Source organism: Hyla sarda, chromosome 3 (assembly GCF_029499605.1).
Source record: "Hyla sarda isolate aHylSar1 chromosome 3, aHylSar1.hap1, whole genome shotgun sequence".
NCBI classification, from domain to species: Eukaryota; Metazoa; Chordata; class Amphibia; order Anura; family Hylidae; genus Hyla; species Hyla sarda.
Window position 1 is genome coordinate 214,938,106 of NC_079191.1, and position 26,390 is coordinate 214,964,495.

A 26,390-nucleotide genomic window follows, 5' to 3' on the forward strand; every position below is an offset into this window, starting at 1 on the left:
AGTATCGGTTCTCCGACCTTCCTCCGCCATCGGCTGTAGGGACGGGCGCTGGGCCAGTGACGTCACTTCCGGCAGTGTCGCATAGCGGAGCTCAGTGTGTAGCAGCTGACGAGCAGGCACCATGGCAGCGCGGGGTAAGCCCACTCTATGGCTATCCTTGCATTGTATCGCTGTACTATATAGGCAGGGCATAGCGGAGGGGAGGAATTATGGAGCAGGGTTTTGTCTAGGACGATAGTAGACTGTGTGTTGGCTTCTTTGTAGGATGACTGTGATGGAGCAGTGCATGTATAGCAGTGGTCTCAGACTGCGGCCCTCCAGATGTTGCAAAACTTCCACTCCCAGCATTGGCCCATGCTGGGAGTTGAAGTTTTGCAACATCTGGAGGGCCGCAGTCTGAGACCACAGATGTATAGTATAGTAGAGGCTGTATGCTCCTGAAGAGCCCTCTCCCTGATCCACTGACACCTATGCCACCTCCCTGCCCAGCATTCCTAAAGCCCAGACAAGGTGGCACTCCTATCATGGGCAGCCTTCTTTCCCATACAGACATAGCAGTGCCAGGTTGCACAGCCCAAAGCCTTGTATTCCAGTATTATAAAGGCACATGGTAGGCGGGGGTCCTCTTTATTATGGTCAGGAGTAGAGATGAGCGAACTTACAGTAAATTCGATTCGTCATGAACTTCTCGGCTCGGCAGTTGATGGCTTATCCTGCGTAAATTAGTTCAGCCTTCAGGTGCTCCGGTGGAAAAGGTGGATACAGTCCTAGGAAAGAGTCTCCCAGGACTGTATCCACCTTTTCCAGCCCACCGGAGCACCTGAAAGCTGAACTAATTTACGCAGGAAAAGGCATCAACTGCCGAGCCGAGAAGTTCGTGACGAATCAAATTTACTGTAAGTTCGCTCATCTCTAGTCAGGAGCTTTAGACTTGTCCCTTTGCTTTGGAGTTGTACTTTCTTCTCCGTATACTGTCTGGCTGTATATAATACGGACATGCTGAGCACAGGGTATGGCAGGAGCATGGTGCCCCTGTTATTTTTTTTCTTCTAGATTTCCTAGATCCTATGGCAGTGTTTCCCAAGCAGGGTGCCTCCAGCTGTTGCAAAACTACAACTCCCAGCATGCCCAGACAGCCGTTGGCTGTCTGGGCATGCTGGGAGGTGTAGTTTTGCAACAGCTGGAGGCACCCTGGCTGGGAAACACTGTCCTATGGTATTGGCATGTAAGAAGATAGAACGTGCATATATATAGAGAAGGATCTAAGATACACCTGACAAAGCTGTCAGCTAAATGATTGTTCAGTTGACAGCTATTCTATCTGCTCTCCTATGCACATGCCTGCTCAGATCAGATAAGTGTGCTTGTTCTCAATGGGGAGAGAGGAAATAGTCGCTGGCAGACGGGCGGGGTGCCTAGAACTTCTCTGCGTTTAAGTTTGATTTCCTATTGACCTTTCTAAATCGGTGATCTCCAAACTGTGGACCTCCAGCTGTTGCAAAACTGCAACTCACGACATGTCAATGGCTGTCCGGGCATGCTGGGAATTGTAGTTTTGCAACAGCTGGAGGTCCACAGTTTGGAGACCACTGCAATCAATGTTCTTGTTACTGGGTTATTTGGAGGAATTTAAAGCGTAACTGTTAACTAAAACTTTACATATAATGTAGATAATAATACCATTATATGTATATTTGCAATATACATCTTTTTTTTTTTTTTTTAATTGGGTGAAAAAAAATGCTGTCACTGCAGTTATTGCCTGTGTGTCTCTATGAGGAGACTAGACATGAGTGAAGTTACAGTGATTCGATTCGTCACGAACTTCTCGGCTCGGCAGTTACTGACTTTAGCCTGCATGAATAAGTTCAGGTCCTCCGGTGGGCTGGCAAAGGTGGATACAGTCGGAGCAGAGAGCTTGTCCTCCCCAGTGTGCAGAGCCCCGCTTGTCCTCCCCAGTGTGCAGAGCCCCGCTTGTCCTCCCCAGTGTGCAGAGCCCCGCTTGTCCTCCCCAGTGTGCAGAGCCCCGCTTGTCCTCCCCAGTGTGCAGAGCCCCGCTTGTCCTCCCCAGTGTGCAGAGCCCCGCTTGTCCTCCCCAGTGTGCAGAGCCCCGCTTGTCCTCCCCAGTGTGCAGAGCCCCGCTTGTCCTCCCCAGTGTGCAGAGCCCCGCTTGTCCTCCCCAGTGTGCAGAGCCCCGCTTGTCCTCCCCAGTGTGCAGAGCCCCGCTTGTCCTCCCCAGTGTGCAGAGCCCCGCTTGTCCTCCCCAGTGTGCAGAGCCCCGCTTGTCCTCCCCAGTGTGCAGAGCCCCGCTTGTCCTCCCCAGTGTGCAGAGCCCCGCTTGTCCTCCCCAGTGTGCAGAGCCCCGCTTGTCCTCCCCAGTGTGCAGAGCCCCGCTTGTCCTCCCCAGTGTGCAGAGCCCCCGCTTGTCCTCCCCAGTGTGCAGAGCCCCGCTTGTCCTCCCCAGTGTGCAGAGCCCCCGCTTGTCCTCCCCAGTGTGCAGAGCCCCCGCTTGTCCTCCCCAGTGTGCAGAGCCCCCGCTTGTCCTCCCCAGTGTGCAGAGCCCCCGCTTGTCCTCCCCAGTGTGCAGAGCCCCCGCTTGTCCTCCCCAGTGTGCAGAGCCCCCGCTTGTCCTCCCCAGTGTGCAGAGCCCCGCTTGTCCTCCCCAGTGTGCAGAGCCCCGCTTGTCCTCCCCAGTGTGCAGAGCCCCGCTTGTCCTCCCCAGTGTGCAGAGCCCCGCTTGTCCTCCCCAGTGTGCAGAGCCCCGCTTGTCCTCCCCAGTGTGCAGAGCCCCGCTTGTCCTCCCCAGTGTGCAGAGCCCCGCTTGTCCTCCCCAGTGTGCAGAGCCCCGCTTGTCCTCCCCAGTGTGCAGAGCCCCGCTTGTCCTCCCCAGTGTGCAGAGCCCCGCTTGTCCTCCCCAGTGTGCAGAGCCCCGCTTGTCCTCCCCAGTGTGCAGAGCCCCGCTTGTCCTCCCCAGTGTGCAGAGCCCCGCTTGTCCTCCCCAGTGTGCAGAGCCCCGCTTGTCCTCCCCAGTGTGCAGAGCCCCGCTTGTCCTCCCCAGTGTGCAGAGCCCCGCTTGTCCTCCCCAGTGTGCAGAGCCCCGCTTGTCCTCCCCAGTGTGCAGAGCCCCCGCTTGTCCTCCCCAGTGTGCAGAGCCCCGCTTGTCCTCCCCAGTGTGCAGAGCCCCCGCTTGTCCTCCCCAGTGTGCAGAGCCCCCGCTTGTCCTCCCCAGTGTGCAGAGCCCCCGCTTGTCCTCCCCAGTGTGCAGAGCCCCCGCTTGTCCTCCCCAGTGTGCAGAGCCCCCGCTTGTCCTCCCCAGTGTGCAGAGCCCCCGCTTGTCCTCCCCAGTGTGCAGAGCCCCGCTTGTCCTCCCCAGTGTGCAGAGCCCCGCTTGTCCTCCCCAGTGTGCAGAGCCCCGCTTGTCCTCCCCAGTGTGCAGAGCCCCGCTTGTCCTCCCCAGTGTGCAGAGCCCCGCTTGTCCTCCCCAGTGTGCAGAGCCCCGCTTGTCCTCCCCAGTGTGCAGAGCCCCGCTTGTCCTCCCCAGTGTGCAGAGCCCCGCTTGTCCTCCCCAGTGTGCAGAGCCCCGCTTGTCCTCCCCAGTGTGCAGAGCCCCGCTTGTCCTCCCCAGTGTGCAGAGCCCCGCTTGTCCTCCCCAGTGTGCAGAGCCCCGCTTGTCCTCCCCAGTGTGCAGAGCCCCGCTTGTCCTCCCCAGTGTGCAGAGCCCCGCTTGTCCTCCCCAGTGTGCAGAGCCCCCGCTTGTCCTCCCCAGTGTGCAGAGCCCCCGCTTGTCCTCCCCAGTGTGCAGAGCCCCGCTTGTCCTCCCCAGTGTGCAGAGCCCCGCTTGTCCTCCCCAGTGTGCAGAGCCCCGCTTGTCCTCCCCAGTGTGCAGAGCCCCGCTTGTCCTCCCCAGTGTGCAGAGCCCCGCTTGTCCTCCCCAGTGTGCAGAGCCCCCGCTTGTCCTCCCCAGTGTGCAGAGCCCCCGCTTGTCCTCCCCAGTGTGCAGAGCCCCCGCTTGTCCTCTCCAGTGTGCAGAGCCCCCGCTTGTCCTCTCCAGTGTGCAGAGCCCCCGCTTGTCCTCCCCAGTGTGCAGAGCCCCCGCTTGTCCTCCCCAGTGTGCAGAGCCCCGCTTGTCCTCCCCAGTGTGCAGAGCCCCCGCTTGTCCTCCCCAGTGTGCAGAGCCCCCGCTTGTCCTCCCCAGTGTGCAGAGCCCCCGCTTGTCCTCCCCAGTGTGCAGAGCCCCCGCTTGTCCTCCCCAGTGTGCAGAGCTCCGCTTGTCCTCCCCAGTGTGCAGAGCCCCGCTTGTCCTCCCCAGTGTGCAGAGCCCCGCTTGTCCTCCCCAGTGTGCAGAGCCCCGCTTGTCCTCCCCAGTGTGCAGAGCCCCCGCTTGTCCTCCCCAGTGTGCAGAGCCCCCGCTTGTCCTCCCCAGTGTGCAGAGCCCCCGCTTGTCCTCCCCAGTGTGCAGAGCCCCCGCTTGTCCTCCCCAGTGTGCAGAGCCCCCGCTTGTCCTCCCCAGTGTGCAGAGCCCCCGCTTGTCCTCCCCAGTGTGCAGAGCCCCCGCTTGTCCTCCCCAGTGTGCAGAGCCCCCGCTTGTCCTCCCCAGTGTGCAGAGCCCCCGCTTGTCCTCCCCAGTGTGCAGAGCCCCCGCTTGTCCTCCCCAGTGTGCAGAGCCCCCGCTTGTCCTCCCCAGTGTGCAGAGCCCCCGCTTGTCCTCCCCAGTGTGCAGAGCCCCCGCTTGTCCTCCCCAGTGTGCAGAGCCCCCGCTTGTCCTCCCCAGTGTGCAGAGCCCCCGCTTGTCCTCCCCAGTGTGCAGAGCCCCCGCTTGTCCTCCCCAGTGTGCAGAGCCCCCGCTTGTCCTCCCCAGTGTGCAGAGCCCCCGCTTGTCCTCCCCAGTGTGCAGAGCCCCCGCTTGTCCTCCCCAGTGTGCAGAGCCCCCGCTTGTCCTCCCCAGTGTGCAGAGCCCCCGCTTGTCCTCCCCAGTGTGCAGAGCCCCCGCTTGTCCTCCCCAGTGTGCAGAGCCCCCGCTTGTCCTCCCCAGTGTGCAGAGCCCCCGCTTGTCCTCCCCAGTGTGCAGAGCCCCCGCTTGTCCTCCCCAGTGTGCAGAGCCCCCGCTTGTCCTCCCCAGTGTGCAGAGCCCCCGCTTGTCCTCCCCAGTGTGCAGAGCCCCCGCTTGTCCTCCCCAGTGTGCAGAGCCCCCGCTTGTCCTCCCCAGTGTGCAGAGCCCCCGCTTGTCCTCCCCAGTGTGCAGAGCCCCCGCTTGTCCTCCCCAGTGTGCAGAGCCCCCGCTTGTCCTCCCCAGTGTGCAGAGCCCCCGCTTGTCCTCCCCAGTGTGCAGAGCCCCCGCTTGTCCTCCCCAGTGTGCAGAGCCCCCGCTTGTCCTCCCCAGTGTGCAGAGCCCCCGCTTGTCCTCCCCAGTTTGCAGAGCCCCCGCTTGTCCTCCCCAGTGTGCAGAGCCCCCGCTTGTCCTCCCCAGTGTGCAGAGCCCCCGCTTGTCCTCCCCAGTGTGCAGAGCCCCCGCTTGTCCTCCCCAGTGTGCAGAGCCCCCGCTTGTCCTCCCCAGTGTGCAGAGCCCCCGCTTGTCCTCCCCAGTGCGCAGAGCCCCGCTTGTCCTCCCCAGTGCGCAGAGCCCCGCTTGTCCTCCCCAGTGCGCAGAGCCCCGCTTGTCCTCCCCAGTGCGCAGAGCCCCGCTTGTCCTCCCCAGTGCGCAGAGCCCCGCTTGTCCTCCCCAGTGCGCAGAGCCCCGCTTGTCCTCCCCAGTGCGCAGAGTCCCGCTTGTCCTCCCCAGTGTGCAGAGTCCCGCTTGTCCTCCCCAGTGCGCAGAGCCCCGCTTGTCCTCCCCAGTGTGCAGAGTCCCGCTTGTCCTCCCCAGTGTGCAGAGTCCCGCTTGTCCTCCCCAGTAGCTGTAGAAACAAAAATATACACATTTTTTTTTAACCAATGTATATTACAAAAATACATATAATGGTATTATCTACATCATATGAAAAGTTTTTGTTAACGACAGGTACACTTCAACAAAACTGTGACAGTCCCTGGATATAACATCTAGTACAATGTCTGGATGTCTAATATAACAGTAACTCTATAACTATTTTTTTCATGTTCTTTTTCATCTAGAAAATGTCAGCTTGGTGTTCAAGCTCTACTGTCTGATGGTGATGACCCTGGTGGCTGCTGCATATATTGTGGCCTTGCGATACACAAGAACAGTGACCACAGAGATGTACTTCTCTACTACAGCAGTTTGCTCAGCCGAGGTGATAAAATTACTAGCCAGTTTACTCATCTTGGCAAAGTAAGTTCCTTTTTGCTATATGTGAAGTGTGATGCCCAAAAGCAGAGCCTTTTATGTAATCTCCTTAACCTCCATCCTCTGCAGAGTAAAATCAAACTGCTTCTTTTATTATTAAGAAGCCATTTTGCAAATTTAACAAGCAGTCTGATTGGTCGCTATGGGCAACTGGTCCCTTTTTCCTCTGCACAGGTTTTGATAAATCTCCCCTTGAATGTATAGAACAAGGTCAGGTCATCAGTTCCTTAGCTTTTACACACACCTAAGGGTATATATCTGCTTGCAGAATTCCGTGAGCGGAGATTCTATTTGGCGACTGCCGCCAAAATACTTCAGCGGTAGCACCGCTGCCCTGCGCCGTCGTCATTGACAACAGTGCAGCTCTCGTGGACTTCTGCGCAAAGAATGAACATGTTCTTTCTTTGCACGGATCAATTTTAGCAGTGCTGAAGGACCCATTCACATTGATGTTAATTTTCACTTCACTTACCGTATTTTTCGCCGTATAAGACGCACTTTTTCTTCCCCAAAACTGGGGGGAAAAGTTGGTGCGTCTTAGACGGCAAATACACATTAAAACCGGCGGTCCCTGCGGCCATCAACGGCCGGGACCTGCGGCTAATCTAGGACTTCACCGATCGCGGTGATGCCCTGTATTAACCCTTCAGACACGGCGATCAAAGCTGACCACTGCGTCTGAAGCGAAAGTGACACTATCCCGGCTGTCAGACGGGCTGTTCAGGACCGCCGCGGTAAAATCGCGGCGTCCCGAACAGATTACAGGACACTGGGAGGGACCTTACCTGCCACCTCGGTGTCTGCTCCGTGCCGTGATCCCCTGCATGGCCGGCGCTCTCCTTCGTCGTCATCACGTCGTCGCCATTGCCGTCCTGTCATCCAATAGGAGCGGCGGCGGAGAGCGAGGATACCCGGCAGCAGAGACATTCCAGAGTGACGGGGACGTGGCGACATCCAGGGCAGCGGTGATGGGTCCAGAGTGGCGGGGACACGTGAGTACTACCTCCTATACCAGTGGTCTTCAATCTGCGGGCCTCCAGATGTTGCAAAACTACAACTCCCAGCATGCCCGGACAGCCAACGGCTGTCCGGGCATGCTTTGAGTTGTAGTTTTGCAACATCTGGAGGTCCGCAGGTTGAAGATCACTGTCCAATACTTTACATTGTATTTGGTTCAGAATCTTTATTTTCTAGATTTTTATGCTTTAAAATTGGGTGCGTCTTATATGCCGGAGCTTCTTATATGACGAAAAATACGGTAATTCCAATTGCGGATTGCGCAGTGTGAACATACCCTTAAAGTTTATGTATCTTATGTTTAAGGCTAATATACACCTATCTATCATTATTTGATATACAATGAGGATCGTGTTATCTCCGATCTCTCTAGGAATCAATTGCCCTTATCCAGGAGAGCTCTGTACTGCGTATAATGTGAGTCCTCTGGTCATAAAGCCATAAAATGTACATAGTACAGGTAAATATTAGAGTGGGTGTGCCATTTCTGTGCAGGATATTTATTTTCAACTTACAAATTTCGGGTAAGTTCACATCATAAAATTACCAGCGTATTTTATTTTATGCACACATGTTCGTCTGTAATTGGCAAAAAAGGGGCAGTAAAAAAAATTGCAACCATTTCTTTGTCAGTTATGAACATAAAAGTGTGTAAAATGAATTGCACGGTTACATTTTATGATGTATGAACTGAGATGTCAGTGTGCACTGAGCTTTACAGACAGATTATTTCAAGGAAGTGAAAGGTCAGGTTTAGAGATGAGCGAACTTACAGTAAATTTGATTCGTCACAAACTTCTCGGCTCGGCAGTTGATGACTTATCCTGCATAAATTAGTTCAGCTTTCAGGTGCTCCGGTGGGCTGTAAAAGGTGGATATAGTCCTAGGAAAGAGCACTGTTGTTGGGCAGAAAAGAACCACTCAACTTCAGCAGCTGATAACTACTGGAGGGATTAATATTTTTTAATAGAAGTAATTTACAAATCTGTTTAACTTTCTGGAGCCAGTTGATGTAAAATAAAAAAAATAAAAACATTTTTCCTGGAATACCCCTTTAACACCTCACACGTTACAGGATGGTCACATATCAAATGTCAAGCACCAGAAAGCTATCAAAGCCTGCATGCATTGCAAAACATAGCAAAAGGCTATAGGGTCCTGTTCACACTGACATCACTATAGATGAACTATTATCCTAATAAGATCTGTCCCCCTCCTAATGAATTCATGATGTCCGGTTTTAATTTTGGTTTTATAGAGTAGACTTTGGCAGCATGCTATGCTGTTCTGACCATCACAGGGCGATAGAAACCGGATGAGCAAAAAAAACACACAGGTGTGAACAGAGCCCAACACATTCACAGCATGAATTTGTTACATTTGTTGCAAGAAAGAAACTCGCTTCCCCCAGAATTCTAGACGTTTTCCATCATAAATACTGAGGTTACATTGACCTCATAGAACCACACCTAATGTGAGCAGTAACTTATATGTGGCCGTGTGAACCAGTGCTGCCTTGGGCGCTGTCACAAAATACACCTGCATCCATAAAATCTATTGTAACTGTACAACCAAGTCCACACAGGCACGTGAAAGGGGCATTGCCAACACAAGAGTCTCCTCACCAATAGGCGCTATGGAAATAGCTGAGCATGTTTACTCCCCCCCCCCAAATATTCCTGCCCATTCAGGGATGTGGAATTCCTATCGCCCGACGCCCGGGACAAGCAGTTTTGGACGTCGGGCAGGTGAATTTGTCCGGCCCTTAGCCCGGGCCTGACCTGACAAGCGCGGCGGCGCTCTGCAGACTGTATGGAGCGGGCTCCAAACTCCTGCCCGCCCCATACTCTGCAGCACCCGGCTGTAAAAACCTGAGTCCTCCGAAGCAGAGCAGGGGAGATGAGAAGCTGCGTACAGTATTTGTCTTCTCTCCCTTGCTCTGCAGACGTGCGTGGGAAGATGAGGGGGCGTGGCTTCTTGCTCCCCGTGCAGCACGATCGCAGGGGGGGCAATCCACTATGGAGGTAGCCGGAGGGCTTACCTCTGCTTCCTCCTGTCCCGGCTCTGTCATTGATAGATCCTGGCTGGACCAGGCTCTATCAATGGATCACAGAGCACACAGATTAATAGAGTTCAATAGAATCTATTCATCTGTCTGAGGAATCTAATGATTCCTCATATAAGTCTAATAAAGTGTAAAAAAAAAAAAAATAAATAAAATAAAAGTTTTAATATAAGTTTGAAAGACACATTAACCTAGTGGTCTTCAAACTGTGCCCCTCCAGATGTTACAAAACTACAATTCCCAGCATGCCAGGACAGCTGTTGGCTGTCCGGGCATGCTGGGAGTTGTAGTTTTGCAACATCTGGAGGGCCACAGTTTGAAGACCGCTGCATTAAACCCTTCCATGTTAAAAGTTCAAATCACCCCCTTTCCCTATATAAAAACATGCAAACATAATAAAAATAAACATATTTGGTATTGCTTCGTGTGTAATTGTACAACCTATTAAAATATAATACGTACGGTAAATGTAAAAAAATACCAAACCACAGATTTGCAATTTTTATAATATCCTAGAAAAAAAAGTTAAAAAGTCAGATCAATACCAAAATGGTACCGATACAAAAAACAGATTATGGCGCAAAAAATTAGCCCTCATACAGCCTGGTATGCGGAAATAAAAGAAAGCTACAGGGGTTAAAAAATGGCAATTAAAAAAATTAGAAAAACTTCAGAATTAGTCAAACATGACGTAAACAATACAAATCTGGTATTACTGTAATCAGGCGCCTAAAGTATAAAACTAACATGTTATCTGACCACAAGGTAAATGGCGCAGGAAAGAAAAACCACCAAAATCTGCTAAATTATCTTTTACTATTTCAATTTCACTTCCCTTGATAAATATATATATATATATATATATATATATTTTTTTTTTTTTGGTTCGGAGAATATGTTATTGAAAAATGAAAAGGTATCATTATAGTAGGTAGTTATGGCTATTATAGGGCGAGGAGGAAAAAATAAGAGTTAGGGCGAGGAGGAAAAAACTAGAGCATAAAAGCGAAAATTGCCCGGACAAGTGGATCGTCATGAGGGACAAGTAGATTTTGCTCCATTTTAGTCCTGTGGACAAGTAGTTTTTTATAAAATTTCCACACCCCTGCCATTACATACTCAGGCCGTGAAGGTGGATGTCATCAGTATTTTGATGCCTACAAGCCATTACTTTACACTGGAATCTTGGCAGGGTTTCTTTCTCTAGCCCAGTGTTTCCCAACCAGGGTGCCTCCAGCTGTTGCAAAACTACAGCTCCCAGCATGCCCGGACAGCCGAAGGCTGTCCGTACATGCTGGGAGTTGTAGTTTTGCAACAGCTGGAGGCACCCTGATTGGGAAACACTGGGCTAGCCTATTGTTTTCACCATTTGGACTGACATCTAGCTGTGTGCGCCCAGCTTTTGGACATCCCAGTTACAGTGATCCCCCCCGACCTACGATGGCACCGACATATGATCAAATCGACATACAATGCTTTTTTATGTCGGGGCCATCGCATTAAGTGCTATCCGGCAGCGCAGACTGCTTAAGCTGCTGCCGGATAGCAGCTTAATGTTCCCCGTGTGGTGCGGTGAGTATTACTTACCCCTCCACGATGCTCCGGGGTGCCCTCCGAGTCCAGCGCTGGTCTTCCGGTGTCTTCTCGCCCCTCTCCGGTGACGTCAGTACGCTGTTGCGCACGCCGTCCCGTCATCCAATAGGAACGGCGTACGCAGCGGCGTAATGACGTCGCTACGCAGGCCCAGTAAGGCCAGGAGAGCCCAGCGGAGGCCCTGGGTCACCATCGGGAGCGGCGGGACGCGGTCCGGAGCGGCGGGGACAGGTGAGTACAGCTTCCTATACTTTACATTGCACAAATCCCTCAACATACGATGGATTCGACAAACGATGGCTCGTTTGGAACGAATTACCATCGTATGTTGAGGGACCACTGTACTTTAAAGTTTACCTGTCGTCAACGAAAACTTTTAATATAATGTAGATAATACTGTATATTTGTAATATACATTGGTTAAAAATTGTGTAGATATTTGGGTGAAAAAAATGCTGTCCCTGCAGCTATTGTCTGTGTGTCTCTATGAGGAATCCAAAAACAGGAAGTGGGGGCAGGACAAGCAGGGCTCTGTGCAGACTCCTGGTTTGTCAATCATCCTGATGTATGAGCCAGGAGCATGTTATAGAGCCTCAGTGCACACTGTTCTGCTTTTTCTTAGTGCACAGATCCCTGCTCATCCTGTCCTCACTTCCTGTGTTTGGACTCCTCATAGAGACACACAGGCAATAGCTGCAGGGACAAAAATATACACATTTTTTTTAACCAATGTATATTACAAATATACATATAATGGTATTATCTACATTATATAAAAAGTGTTTGTTGACGACAGGTACACTTTAATGAGAACCGTGTAATTCTTCATTTCTTCTATGGGAAAGTGAATACTATAAAGCTGATCACTGAACATACCAGCAACTGGACCCCTTTATGGCACTCTGCTGTTTTGTTTTTGTATTTTTTGTATATGTTGAAGTGTTGGTCTTTTATATTTTGGCTCTAAAATGATATACATTTTTTTATATTCTTGACATAGAGAAACGGGAAGTCTGAGCAGGCTGATTTCCTCTTTAAAAGAGAACGTATTGGGAAGTCCTAAGGAGATGCTCAAGCTGTCTGTTCCCTCTCTGGTATATGCACTGCAAAACAACATGGCTTTTTTGGCACTGAGTAATCTCGATGCAGCTGTTTACCAGGTAGTATTGCCTTTTATCCTTTTTGAGTTTGTGTGACCATATATATAGATCAACATATCTTTCAGTGCTATTTTTGTTGAGCTTTGTATTGCTGTGAATGCTTCTGTACTGTAAATGATTCAAAAGCGTTCAAAAGAAGTGACGCTTGTATTTCATTCTCTTTGTAGGTGACATACCAGCTAAAAATACCATGTACTGCTTTATGTACTGTACTCATGCTGAATCGCTCGCTCAGCAAACTCCAGTGGTTCTCGGTCTTCATTTTATGTGGCGGGGTCACACTTGTTCAGTATAACCCGGGTGAGACCACACGGGTTCAGGTAAGTTGAGCACCTATTTAGATATGTATTTATGTCTTTTTTATGATTTTTAAAAGGGGTACTCTGGAGAAAAAAATATACAGTATCCTGCACAGGTTTTGAAGCTGCAGACTTTCTGCTGCAGATTTCAGTGTAAACTAATTGACTGTACACAGCATCAAATCCTGCTCATCAAATGTGCGCAGGATACTGTACGTGTGCATACACCCCAAATAAACTGGTGCTAGAAAGTTATACAGATTTGTAAATTACTTCTATTTAAAAGTCATCCTTCCAGTACTTATCAGCTGCTGTATACAGTAGAAGACGTTGTGTCTTTCTTTCCAGTCTGACCACAGTGCTCTCTGCTGACACCTATGTCCATGTCAAACTGTCCAGAGCAGGATAGGTTTGCAATAGGGATTTGCTCCTCCTCTGGACCGTTCCTGGCATGAACGGTGGTGTCAGCAGAGAGTACATTTATACATCTGTTTAACTTTCTGCAACCAGTTGATTTGAAATATTTTTTTCCTCCCGAGTACTCCTTAACCTGTTGGGGACAGAGGGCGTACCTATACGCCCTTCGCCCACTCCCTTTCTATAACGCTGGGCCACACCCTGCGTCATAGCGGGTCGGGACCGGCCTTTAACAACGGTTGGGACCTGTGGATAATAGCGCACGGCACTGATCGCGGTGCCGTGCACCATTAACCCTTTAGACGCGGTGTTCAAAGTTGAACGCCGTGTCTAAAGAGAAAGTGCAGTCATGCTGGTTAGCTCAGGGGGCTGTTCGGCTTCGCCGCAATTGCGGCATCACGAACAGCTTACAGGACAGCAGTCGCTGTCCGATCGCCGAATGACTGCTCAGTGCCTGAGATCCAGGCATGAGCAGTCAAGCAGCAGAATCATTGATCAATGTTATCCTATGAAAAACCATTGATCAATGTAAAAGATCAGTGTATGTAATGTTATAGCCCCCTATGGGAGCTATAACATTGCAAAAAAAAAAGTGAATAAAGATCATTTAACCCCTTCCCTAATAAAAGTTTGAATCACCCCCCTTTTTCCCATAAAAAAAAAAAAACTAAACTGTAAGTAAAAATAAAAATAAACATATGTGGTATCGCCGCGTGTGGAAATGTCCGAATTATAAAAATATATAGTTAATTAAACCGCACAGTAAATGGCGTACGCGCAAAAAAATTCCAAAGTCCAAAATAGTGTATTTTTGGTCACTTTTTATATCATAAAAAATTTAATAAAAAGTGATCAAAAAGTCCAATCAATATAAAAAATGGTACCGCTAAAAACTTCAGATCACGGCGCAAAAAATGAGCCCTAATACCGCCCCGTACGGGGAAAAATAAAGAAGTTATACAGGTCAGAAGATGACAATTTTAAACGTATACATTTTCCTGCATGTAGTTATGATGTTTTCCAGAAGTACGACAAAATTAAACCTATATAAGTAGGGTATCATTTTAATCGTATGGACCTACAGAATAAATATAAGGTGTAATTTTTACCGAAATATGCACTGCGTAGAAACGGAAGCCCCCAAATGTTACAAAATTGAATTTTTTTTTCTTCAATTTTGTTGCAGCATGATTTTTTTTTTTTTCCGTTTTGCTGTAGATTTTTGGGTAAAATGACTGACGTCATTACAAAGTAGAAGTGGTGGCGCAAAAATAAGCCATCATAGTACCAGGGGTACTCTGGTGGAAAAAAAAACATTTTCATATCAACTGGCTCCAGAAAGTTAAACAGATTTGTAAGTTACTTCTATGTAAAAATCTTAATCCTTCCAGTACTTATCAGCTGCTGTATACTCCAGAGGAAATTGAGTTGTTCTTTTCAGTCTGACCACAGTGCTCTCTGCTGACACCTCTGTCCATGTCAGGAACTGTCCGGAGCAGGAGAGGTTTGCTTTGGGGATTTGCTCCTACTCTGGACAGTCCCTGACACAGACAGAGGTGTTGGCAGAGAGCACTGGGGTCAGACAGAAAAGAACAACTCAATTTCCTCTGGTGTAAACAGCAGCTGATAAATACGGGAAAGATTACGATTTTTTAATAGAAGTAATTTACAAATCTATTTAACTTTCTAACACCAGTTGATTTGAAACTTTTTTTTTCCCATCGGAGTACCCCTTTAAATGTTCATATGAGCTGTTGGATGCAATGCTAGGTCTTTTGTATCATTAGGTTTTATTGCTAAAGGGTAGATCTAGAAGAATAAAATGGGTAGAATCTAGATGTGAATATACAGACTTATGCCATTTGTATTAAAGCATACCTGTCAGATACCACAAAAAACTGTTATATGTTATTTAGTACCTCATCATGTACATTCTCACAATCAGCCATATTTCACTGAAAAATAGCATATTACAGCTGCACAATGTCTCTCATCTTTCCAGAGGGAGGGGGTATGTCCTTCGCTTGCTTGCACTGTGCATGACTCCTCCCCTCCCTCACTCTGCTGATTCACTGCTCTTGGGAGCCTGGCAGCTCTTCTCTGTAACCCTTTCCTTTCTGGTTTTATGCTGTACACACACACACACACAATGACTTTTGGAGATTGCTTGTACACTACCACCAAAGACAATATGGTGAGTGTTTAGCTTACATCTTCCTAAATTAGTGCAAAGGTTTAGTGCTAAAAGTACAGTAGTTTTTTTTTATGAATACATTTTCTATATGTTCCTTTGTCATTCATGTGTATCATACTTTGCCAATCCTGTAATGCTAGGAGTTGTAGTTTTGAAATAGTTGGAGGTACAGGGTTTGGATAACTTTTTTGCAGCAGTGTTGCCTTCAGCTTTTGCAAAACTAAAACTCCCAGCATGACTAGACATCTTTGACTGTCCAGGCATGCTTGGAGGTGTAGTTGTGCAACAGCTGGAGGCACATTATTGGTAAAAATCTTATGTTACAGCAGTGTTGCTGGAGGCTGTGTTCCTCCTGCAGCCTTGTCAATCAGTCATCTCGTGTCCATGACCCTTGGACATACTCATGCTGCTGTGGGACATATCAGTGTCTCAGGAGGTATGGGGACCCCTAGTGGTGGGATTTTCAAAGGCAGTTTTCAGGCAGTGGTAAGAGATGTAGATTACACATTTGAATTATTGTGGTTAGATGAAAAAAAATAAAATATATATATATATATATATACTATATACCACCACTCCAGTCCTGCCCACTGGCTTTGCTTCTTTTTTGACAAGATGACATGCCCATATGCCCTGCAGCCAATCGCTGTACTGTGAGGCCATTGATTGATGGCGGCGAAACAGTGGTGTTAGATGAAGTAGGGATAAACAGGCAAAATGTGGTATATCTTTTATTTCATCACAATAGCAGGCCATAAAAATTTTTTTATAACATTTGGACAACCCCTTTACATATGTCAGATATGCATTGTTGTGAATGTCAGACAGAACGGAGTGTAGTTATATTCTGCTGCATCATTACTACAACTGACTAGACAATCTATTCCCACAAAGTTGGAAATACAGTAGTCCAAAATATCTTTGTAGCATTAAAGGCGTACTCCGCTGCTCAGCATTTGGAACAAACTGTTCCGAAAGCTGGAGCCGGCGCAGGGAGCTCGTGACGTCATAGCCCCCTCAATGCAAGTCTATGGGAGGGGGCATGACAGCCAGCCCCTCCCATAGACTTGCATTGAGGGGGTGGGGTGTGACATCATGAGGGGGCAGGGCTATTATGTCACGAGCTCCCGGCTCCAGCGTTTGGAACCGTTTGTTCCAAACGCTGAGCAGCGGAGTACTCCTTTAACATCACTATTCAGTGGAAATAAGGGGTTCAGCCCAAACCCTGATATCACTTCCAGAGGCAATTTGGAACTTGTCAGTTTTTTTTCGTACCTCACGATCAGAAATGACACTTGACAAAGGTGAAACCCCACAATAGTACCATGTAGAATGTGAAGAGGTGACATCAACATGAACATCTACATTTCTTTTACTTAGGGCACAGACTACACACCAAGCTAATTTCAATTTAAACTGAAAGGGGTTTTCCAGCATAAGGTGATTTTAGTACGTGCCTGGCAGACAGTAATGGACATGCTTAGGAAGGATCTGCGCTTGTCTTGGGCTAAATGTTTATGTTGTGAGATTAGCAGAACACTCTGGCTAGCTTTCTGTGAACTTGTATTTCCTGGTTTCTGTTTTCTTGTTTGCCTACAAATCCCATGATACCATTTTCCTCCCTCCCACCCATCGCTACCCCACCCATTGAAACTAAATGAGCTGCAGATCTGTGGTCTTCAATCAGGATGCCTCCAGCTGTTGCATTAGTTGCAGATTGATCCCTCCACCCATTGAAGCAGACAGGCTCCCTGTCATCAGCTGACTAATGAGTCAGGTCTCGGCCGCATTGCAAGCTGGGAAAAATTCCGAGACAACAGTCATTTTGTATGCTGTTAAAAATAAATATTGGGGTGAAAATCACATAAGAATTGTGAGAAAACCGCCACACACAGGTACAGACACTATATTATGAACTACACTAACTTTACAGCCCCTGTAGCATAGTCAAATAAAAAAATTCCTGGAATACCCCTTGAATCCTTTTTATATGCCACATTTAAAGTGTACCTGTAAACTTCACCTCCCGCCTGATCTTCATTTCAAGCACGGAGGGACTTGCCCAGGCAGCTGTACAACACCCAGCGAGTTTTGCCCACAGGCCCTTTTCTAATAAATAGGACTCATCCATGTAACTTCCTGGGTGTTGTTTCTTTGCTTCGGTAAGCTGACAGGCCAGTGTAGACCATGTCTGTACACCCCTGACTGCTAGATTTTTGCAATGGAACTGGATAAAACACTGAAACCTTTCGATAAGACAACCACTTTGAGAAGACCCCCTGTGATTGATTTTTCTCCCATTATAGTCTATTGAAGCTGACCCTCTATAAGTAGATCACCCCCTTATCTATCTGAAACCTTTTAGCACATTTTTTTTAGCTGGATTCCCTTTAAATACACCATGCATTGGACTTAAGAAAATAGGAGGAGACGTGGAAGGGACATTAGAGCTAGTAAAGCTGGAGGAAGAGCATTGGATAGGAGGCAGGAAGAATGAGGCTGTCAGATAGATGGATTGCAGCCCATGTCATGCTGCAATGTGGAGAGGAATCATGTCAAAGACCTGGAATATAATGGGGAGCCATGCTGGGGGCCAGGAGTAAAAGCGGATCCATGCTGGGGGCTACCAGGAATAAGATGGAAAGCCATGCTGGGGACACGGAATAACATTTGAAGTCATGCATGGGACCAGGAATGAGATAAGGAGTCATGCTGGAGACCAAGAGTTAGAGGGAAGCCATGCTGTGGACTATACCTGAGGTGCTGGAGCCATGCTGTGGACTATACCTGAGGTGCTGCAGCCATGCTGTGGACTATACCTGAGGTGCTGGAGTCATGCTGTGGACTATACCTGAGGTGCTGGAGTCATGCTGTGGACTATACCTGAGGTGCTGCAGCCATGCTGTGGACTATACCTGAGGTGCTGGAGTCATGCTGTGGACTATACCTGAGGTGCTGCAGCCATGCTGTGGACTATACCTGAGGTGCTGGAGTCATGCTGTGGACTATACCTGAGGTGCTGGAGTCATGCTGTGGACTATACCTGAGGTGCTGCAGCCATGCTGTGGACTATACCTGAGGTGCTGGAGTCATGCTGTGGACTATACCTGAGGTGCTGGAGTCATGCTGTGGACTATACCTGAGGTGTTGGAGCCATGCTGTGGACTATACCTGAGGTGCTGGAGTCATGCTGTGGACTATACCTGAGGTGCTGGAACCATGCTGTGGACTATACCTGAGGTGCTGGAGTCATGCTGTGGACTATACCTGAGGTGTTGGAGCCATGCTGTGGACTATACCTGAGGTGCTGGAGTCATGCTGTGGACTATACCTGAGGTGTTGGAGCCATGCTGTGGACTATACCTGAGGTGCTGGAGCCATGCTGTGGACTATACCTGAGGTGCTGGAGTCATGCTGTGGGCTTGGAATAAGTTGGGGAGCTATGCTAGAGACTAGGAATGAGATAAAGAGTCATGCTGGGGGCCAGGAATTAACTAATGGGATGCGGACCAGTAAAAAAGTCAGTAGTCGTGCTGGAGACTAACAATTAGACAGTGCATGACTGTACTTTTTGGTTATTTTCTTTGCTTTCTGGTTGTATGGGGTGTTGGGAGGTGGGAGCTGGTTGGGATTTGGGGTGAGGGATTTTGTTATTTCTATGTATAAATGCAAAAACATAAGAAAAAACAAATCCGATGGTGAGCAATGCTAAGGTCGACGAATGTAAATCAACAAAAAATTCAGTGAAACAGACAGCTATGTAGGGGAATGAGACTAAATGATTATGCTACATCTCTATGTGTATCCCAAGGTAATAGTAAGGATCATATGAACTCTGCCAAAATACAATATAGAAAATATAAGTCCTACAAAAAACAAATTGTGGTAGCGGAAAAATCAGATAAAAATGCGTGCTTTATTAAAATCCATTAAATATACAAAAATGACAATTACAGGACATACAAACAAATAACGGCAACTGAAAACATAGTGGCGGCCCTGCCTACTACAGATAAAGTGCTTTATGTAACGTAAGGTGCAAATGCCTCCCAAAGCTATACAAATGCACAAGGGACATATGATGATGTACAAGCTCCATAAATAAAGTGCACATGCATCAAAAGTAACTGAGCATATAGCAAGATCTGCAGCAAATAATAGGAAAAGCAGACTGGAGAAGCCTCAGAATGCCCACCCTTACGAGTGTTTTGGATAATTTCCTTCTTCCTTGTAAGGCTGAAGAATGGTAGGATGGACCATGCTGGGACCATTAATTCAATATATGATGAAAGACAATGTTTTGACTCATTCATCATTATTTGAGTGTGTGCTGTACATTGTACATGTGTGCTGACCTTATTAGACACTTAAAACTTCATGTATACTGTTTTCCTTGAGAAGACCACTCTTCTAGAAAACCAGTTTTTTTTACACAAATTTGTGTGGTTATCTTAGGTTTTACTGTAATTAGGAGGGACATCCACTTAGGTTTTGGCCATATACTGTATTTTAAGCATAACTTTTGCAGATGATATGTTACCTCCTTCTCTTGGCCAAAGAAGACAACAGACTGTTTGTGATGGAGGTGTGGTAATCTGGCAGGAGATGGACTATTCATAGAAGTAAAGCACTGGGCCTGTCTTTTTCCTACCACGTGGCATTACCTTTTTGTTTGTTCTTTTATACTTTGTATTCACTGTCCATTTATTACATGGGAAAGTCAATATTTGCATAAAAAAAGTCAAGGACTGAATTAGGGAGCGAGAAATTCTTTCTATTGTTTGCAAGGAGAGAAGCTACAGGTGAAGTAAATACCATTTATTATATTGTGAAAATGGAGCCTGTCAATGGGTGGCATATATTAGACTAAACCAGATTTATCAATGCTGTTTAACACCTAAACTGGTTGGGAAACACTGGTACACACTGGCTTTGTGGTGCAGGGTAGGCCGAGCTTGCTGGAGATTGACTCTAACACCATACTGTACAGAGTATATAAAACCCCAGTAGTTCTGCAAAGGCTTGGTTTGCGTCCTGATGCTACATGTCCGAGATGTGGCCAACTTGGTGCGCACTTGTTTTATGTGGAATGGGAGTGTCCTCTTCTGGCTCCTTACTGGAGGGCTGTGATTGTACTGATTCATATGGTGTATGGCTTTATACTACCATTGGAGCTTAAGCATTGTATCCTGGGCCTTATAGGATGTGAGGAAGAACCCTCTGGGATTCTTCGTGTTTTATACTAGGCTAGAAAACGTATTGCCCAATATTGTATTAGAGCTAGTCCTCCTACTGTGAATGATATGATTTCTAGGGTCTCTCTTTTATAGTTCACCTGGAGCAGTGTATCGGGGTATATGGTTTGGGGTCCTTGGGTAAGTTCCTACTGATCAGGTCATGCCCTACTACATCTAAGATGTCTGATCGCGGGGGTCCCGCCGCTGGGGACCCCTGCAATCTGTCATTCAGCACCCACCTTTGCGAGCTCTCCGCAGCGCTGGAGGCTCCAAGTGTGCAGTGTGACGACCAAGGGGCCTGAGTATTGTGACGTCACGCCCCGCCCCCTCAATGCAAGTCTATGGAAGGGGGCGTGCTAGCACGATACTCTGGGCCCATAGTTGTCACACTGCACACTCGGAGCCTCCAGCGCTGCGGAGAGCTCGCAAAGGTGGGTGTGCTGAATGACAGATTGCGGGGGTCCCCAGCGGCGGGACTCTCGCGATCAGACATCTTATCCTTTGGATAGGGGATAAGATGTATTGGGGCCGGAGTACCCCTTTAATAACTCTTCCCCCCCCCCCCCGCCTTTATATCTCTGAGCTGTTTGTGTTAATACATCCTTTTTTATGTGACTATGGTCAATTTCAGTGCTGCCTGCTGGGGGGGACTTCAACGTCACTGATGCCTGCTGGGGGGGGGACTTCCGCCCTTAGTTCTAACAGGGTGCCTCCAGCTGTGTCACAACTACAACTCCCAGCATGTCCTGACATCTATTGGCTTACAGGGCATGCTGGGAGTTGTAGTGGGGAAACAACTGGAGGCACCCATTCATAACTACCTCCCGCCCCCACCCCCCTCCCCTCCGGTCGCTCAGATGGATAGAAGAAGCCGGGACAGCGAACTCTCCGCTGCGCGGCAAGCTGCAGGGAAACGGGGAATCCAATTCAGTTACCGGAGTCTGCAGAGAGAGTGCAGACTCCAACTGGGCTGAGGTACAGGCTGCGTGCATGGTGCGGCCAGGGCGGCTGCTCCTGAACTTTACTGCGCTGGCTTCCTGCCTGTTTGATTGACAGACAGGAAGCCAGCGCGCAGTGAATGAATTTCGACTCGTTGCCAGGCTAAAATGAGTTGAAATTCTGTAATGACGTCACTGCGTGGCCGACCCCCTAGTGGCCGAATTTAAAAGTGATTTTAAACGGTTTTAAAATCACTTTTTTTAATTAAACTATATTAGAGATATGTTGTAGTACTTAAGTACTACAACATATCAATTTTTTGTTTTCATGACAGTGCCCATTTAATGCTTCTTTCTGTATCGATTTTGTATACTTATTAAAGTGCCTATGACTCATATCTAGAACGTTGTTCAAATTTTTGTTGTAGACATCTCAGACAATGTCCTTGTTTTACAGTAAAAAAAACATGCTGACAAGTCCATTTCAATAAAGAATCATTGCACATTTACCAAAGGGAATCTGTTTGTACAGTGAATCTTATATTTTATCACTTCACAGATTGAACAAAATCATTGGCTGGGACTGGGTGCTGTGGCAGTGGCTGTGCTGTGCTCTGGATTTGCTGGTATATGCGGTTTGAGATTGTCCTATTAACATTGTTGTACTTTTTGTAAGTAAAGTTGTGACAGCTGTGTTGTAACGTAGTGTCAGAATAAAACGTGCAAGATGCCCTCAATATGCGGCAGGTAACTTACATTCACCATAATCATACAGTGTATTCCACATACATAAGAAGCCATGGAGTGAAATGATACACCATTCACTCTGGGGACTTTGACCTCCATTTTTGTGATCAGTGGTGGTCCAAACAGTCTGACCTTGATTGACAGGCTAGTTATTCCCTACCCTGGTGTAACCCCTTTAATGTTCAGTGCTTGATGTAAAATCTTCCCAAAACAGAGAACATCAAACAACTTTATCATTGGCTGATTGGGCTGTTCTGACCTGCTAAAAAATCATTGGCCGTTGGGTGCAAATCTACCTGTATAATAGGAGATGTGCGGTCTACGGCTGATTGCAGGAAAGGGCTTCACAAATGATTGAACCTTATAAAAGATTGGTAAACAAGCACTGATCAGAGATTGGGGCTTATTTACTGTGCAGAATTGGCCACCTAATATGACCCTTAGGATCAGTACAAGATACCTTTTATGTAGATTATGGGAGTCAATTACTTAAGTGCTCCCAACAGTTTTTCTTGGGTTTTGTGCCCAAATTGTGTTGCACGCTATGTGCACAACCAAAGGATCCAACCAACCTGACCAACTCTCCATTTTACTCGGAAAGGGGGCGGGGCCACATAAAAAGGGACTTGTCCCTGACATTTCCAAAAAATCCCAACATATGAACTAATGTTTCCATGTAAATGTGGTGAATTTGAGCTGTGGAAAACCAGACAGCTCGGAAATAATGGTTGGGGGGAAAAAATCCACACAGAATACTACACTCTACTCTTAGTAAATCAGGGCCTATGTTTGTATGTAGTGATCAAAGCTGATCATGTGCTTTGACTCATGACATTTCTTTGTCTTATTTTATTGCAGGAGTGTACTTTGAGAAGGTGTTGAAGAGTTCTGACACCTCCCTGTGGGTGAGGAACATCCAGATGTACATCTCTGGCATCATCGTGACATTAGCCGGTGTCTTTCTTAATGATGGAAGCAATGTCATGGAAAAAGGATTTTTCTATGGCTACAGTTACATGGTCTGGTTTGTAATCTGTAAGTGCAAGCTTATTAGTTATGTGTATACAATTGTAGGATCTGTCCACTAACAATGTAGATCAGATGCAGAACAGAATCGGCAATCCTTTCCTGCCCTGTGTGCATGAGGTATAACTTTCATGTGTTATGATATTCTACATAAACTGCAGCCGTTGTGGGCCATTTAAGCCTTTGGTGACATCCACTGTAGATGTGTGCAAAAAAGAAACATGGCACAGGCTCAGCCCATTCCATAGGCTGTCTGTTGCCAAATGTGTTCTACAACTGACACCTATTGGCAGTGGCTGGGGTCTGAGATAATTTGGATGGTATCGTTATTTGTGATCGCTATTTGTCTAATAGCTTAGACAAAGAGATGGGTCCCCCTGTTACTTGATTGCTAAAACTACAGCTTAGGCTGGGTTCACATCACGTCTTTCCACATACGGCAGGGGAGAGCTAAAAACTTGCACTCCCGTATCCTGCTGTATGCGGTCCCGTATGCAATTCATTTCAATGAGCCGACAGGAGTGAACCGGTCGGCTCATTTTTCCCCGCATGCTGTTTTCTACCGGACCTAAAACCGTGGTTGACTACGGTTTTAGGTACCGTAGAAAACCGCATACGGGGAAAAATGAGCCGACCGGTCAACTCCGGTGGGGTTAATGAAATGAATTGCATACGGGACCGCATACAGCAGGATACGGGAGCGCAAGTTTTTAGCTCTCCCCTGCCATATGCGCTGCCGTATGGGGAAAGACGTGATGTGAACCCAGCCTTAGGGTGCGTTCACACATGCGTATTTTTGCTGCAGATTTGCTGCTGCAGATTTTTCTGCTTCAATGGGCAGAAAAATCTGTGGAAGCAGATCTGCAGCAGGGAATATGCACATGTGAATGCACCCTTTCTCTCAACCTCATAGCATATGTAGGAAAGTCAGACTCTATAGTGAGTGATGCACTGATTCTAAGGGAATGTCACCAGGAATGGTGGCATGTTAAGGAGCAGTTTTGCATATTCCCCTTCCCAGAGTTCTTAGTGGAAGGCTAAGTGGCTTAAAGGGGTTGTCCGCTATTATGCAGCTCAGATTCATTAAAGTAAATGGGACTAAGTTGCAGTACTACACATAGCCTGTGTACAGGAGTGGTGCTGTTTTCACAAAAATATAAAGAAGCAGCATTTTTCTAATAGACAACCGACAACCCCCTTAATATTCTCCACACCTTGTGCTCTCTCCAAGGAAAGCTTTTTTTTTTTTTTTTTAATAATGAGATAAATAACAAAGTGCTGTAGCAATACAGGACGTTCTTGTATGTGTGTGAGACTTGAGAAAAATTGGGGAATACATTGTCTTAGGACGCACAGCACAGCTCTCCTGCTGCAAAGATGGAAGAACATGCCCATCGAGCACAACTGTGGAGTACATGCTTATTTTAAGAAATGATACAGAGGATGTGAAAGACCCAAAATAGACACATATCCTCTGCAATTTTATGTGTATTGTATCTGGTACCACTTCTTTGCAATGTAAGGTATAGGAGTTTAAAAGCTTAATGATTCTGTGCTTGTTGTCTTGCAGTGCTGTCCAGTGTTGGTGGTCTCTACACGTCGGTTGTAGTGAAATACACTGACAATATCATGAAAGGCTTCTCAGCAGCTGCAGCCATTGTCATCTCAACCATTGCATCGGTCCTGCTCTTTGGACTGCAGATATGTAAGTTACTGTTCAGATTGCAGCATCATATTAATATTCTATGTGATTTAAAATGGTCTGCCGTAATAGAGGGCTGCCGGGGGTTAATTCTGAACTATAATGACATTCTCTACCATTTATTTATAAGTTTAGATCTATTCCAACTTCCTACTGTCACTATGAAATAGTTTATTTCCTGTTCAAGAAATTTATAGCAAAAAGATACATATGCACGATCTAAAAACTGAAGTCCACCAATGCATTAATGGTCTTCCTATTTATAATTTATCCCAAATGGGAAAACAGGCATGTACCGATTTACCATCACATTTCATGTTCTGGTCTAGAGATAAGCAAATCTCCCCATTTGGCCTGTCTGATTTAAGGTCCGATTCCGATTCGTACAGGAGCAGGGACTCTTGTATTGCACCTTTCATACATCATAGGACTCTCTGTAGTGCAGTGGTATTGTTTAAGGCAGTTTAGAGTCCTATGACATATGACAGCTTTGATACAGGAGCAGTCCCCTCAGCACCCGCCTAGCACACAGACATGAACCGCTTTAGTCTCCCTGTTCTTCACTTCTATTCCGTCACATCTTTGGCTCTTCTCCTGGCTTCACCACCTACTGACAGCGGGTGCAGAGCACACCGTGAAGCTACAGAAGATTATGTAAGTTATCTCATGCCATTCGTTACAATTAATTGCCCAAAAATCCTTTAACTGAGTGGGCAGACGTACAGTGTATGCCTCCCCACTTAGTGTACAGGAGCAGGGACTCCTACCTTTTGACAGAAGTCCCTGCTCCAAGATTTGGTTGAAACAAATCCCAAAAATTCAGATTCAGACGTATCTTTTTTTAAATTTTGAAATCTGATTGTTATACAAAGATTTACCATGATTGTGAAATCATGGTAAACACAGTTTTATAGAGCAAATATGTACTACAGCAGCAATGTGATTATCATTTGTGGAAATAGCTGAGACGTAACTGTTTTATTTCTATTCCAGCATTAACATTCGCTGTTGGAACGCTGCTTGTTTGCATATCTATATATACATATGGGCTACCCCGAAAAGACACAACAAAGCTTGAAATAAAGGACACCAGCAACCTTAATGCAAAGCTTATCGGTGTTTGATAGTCTATGGCTGGATGAACTCTTGTGCAGATGTAAATGTACGATGTAGTTATTGTATTAATTACTTCTGATGCTTCGATCCAAAAGGTCCACAGTGACCACTGCAGTAGTCGGTACTGCACAACTTTGGAAAGCACATGTACAAATGAATGTGACTTATGCAGCGTAATTTTATGAGATTCAATCAGTAGTTGTTTTAATTCTAATGTGGACATGTATATAGTTTATAATGAGGATTGACAAGAGTCAGAATGGACGTTTTTATTATTATTTTTTGCCTCAACACTCTTGTGGAGACAATGGACGCACTGGAGAAGCCCTAAAGAGGGCACATGATGGAACTATGCATAGTGATGATCTCCATTGCAACAATAATCAGAATACTTCAATTTCCTGTCCAAAGACTACAACGTTTTTTGTTATATCATGAATTTGCACTTTTACTTTCCTTAAAATTTTTGACATGGTGACTTTTTTTAAATAAAAAAATGAAAGAAAATTAGTTGGGATTAATACAGAGAAAGTGATGTTGACACCAAGTTTACTCTTTCATGCCAAGTTTTCTAA

General features: G+C 47.0%; 1 protein-coding gene across 1 annotated transcript; it reads left to right on the forward strand.

Annotated features, from left to right (window-relative positions):
* Positions 1-26,390, forward strand: SLC35A1 (solute carrier family 35 member A1). Its single transcript, XM_056566072.1, has 8 exons — positions 1-134; positions 6,112-6,289; positions 11,980-12,139; positions 12,307-12,459; positions 21,784-21,850; positions 22,830-23,006; positions 24,568-24,702; positions 25,693-26,390. The coding sequence occupies exons 1-8, from the start codon at positions 122-124 to the stop codon at positions 25,821-25,823; spliced, it is 1,014 nt and encodes a 337-aa protein (XP_056422047.1). The 5' UTR covers positions 1-121; the 3' UTR covers positions 25,824-26,390.

What these genes read in the sequence shown, in the direction of transcription:
- SLC35A1 (XM_056566072.1), top strand. An exon ending in TCGATGCAGCTGTTTACCAG is followed by an intron (nt 12,140 to 12,306) that starts GTAGTATTGCCT and finishes TTCTCTTTGTAG; the next exon opens with GTGACATACCAGCTAAAAAT. An exon ending in GCTGTGCTCTGGATTTGCTG is followed by an intron (nt 21,851 to 22,829) that starts GTATATGCGGTT and finishes ATTTTATTGCAG; the next exon opens with GAGTGTACTTTGAGAAGGTG.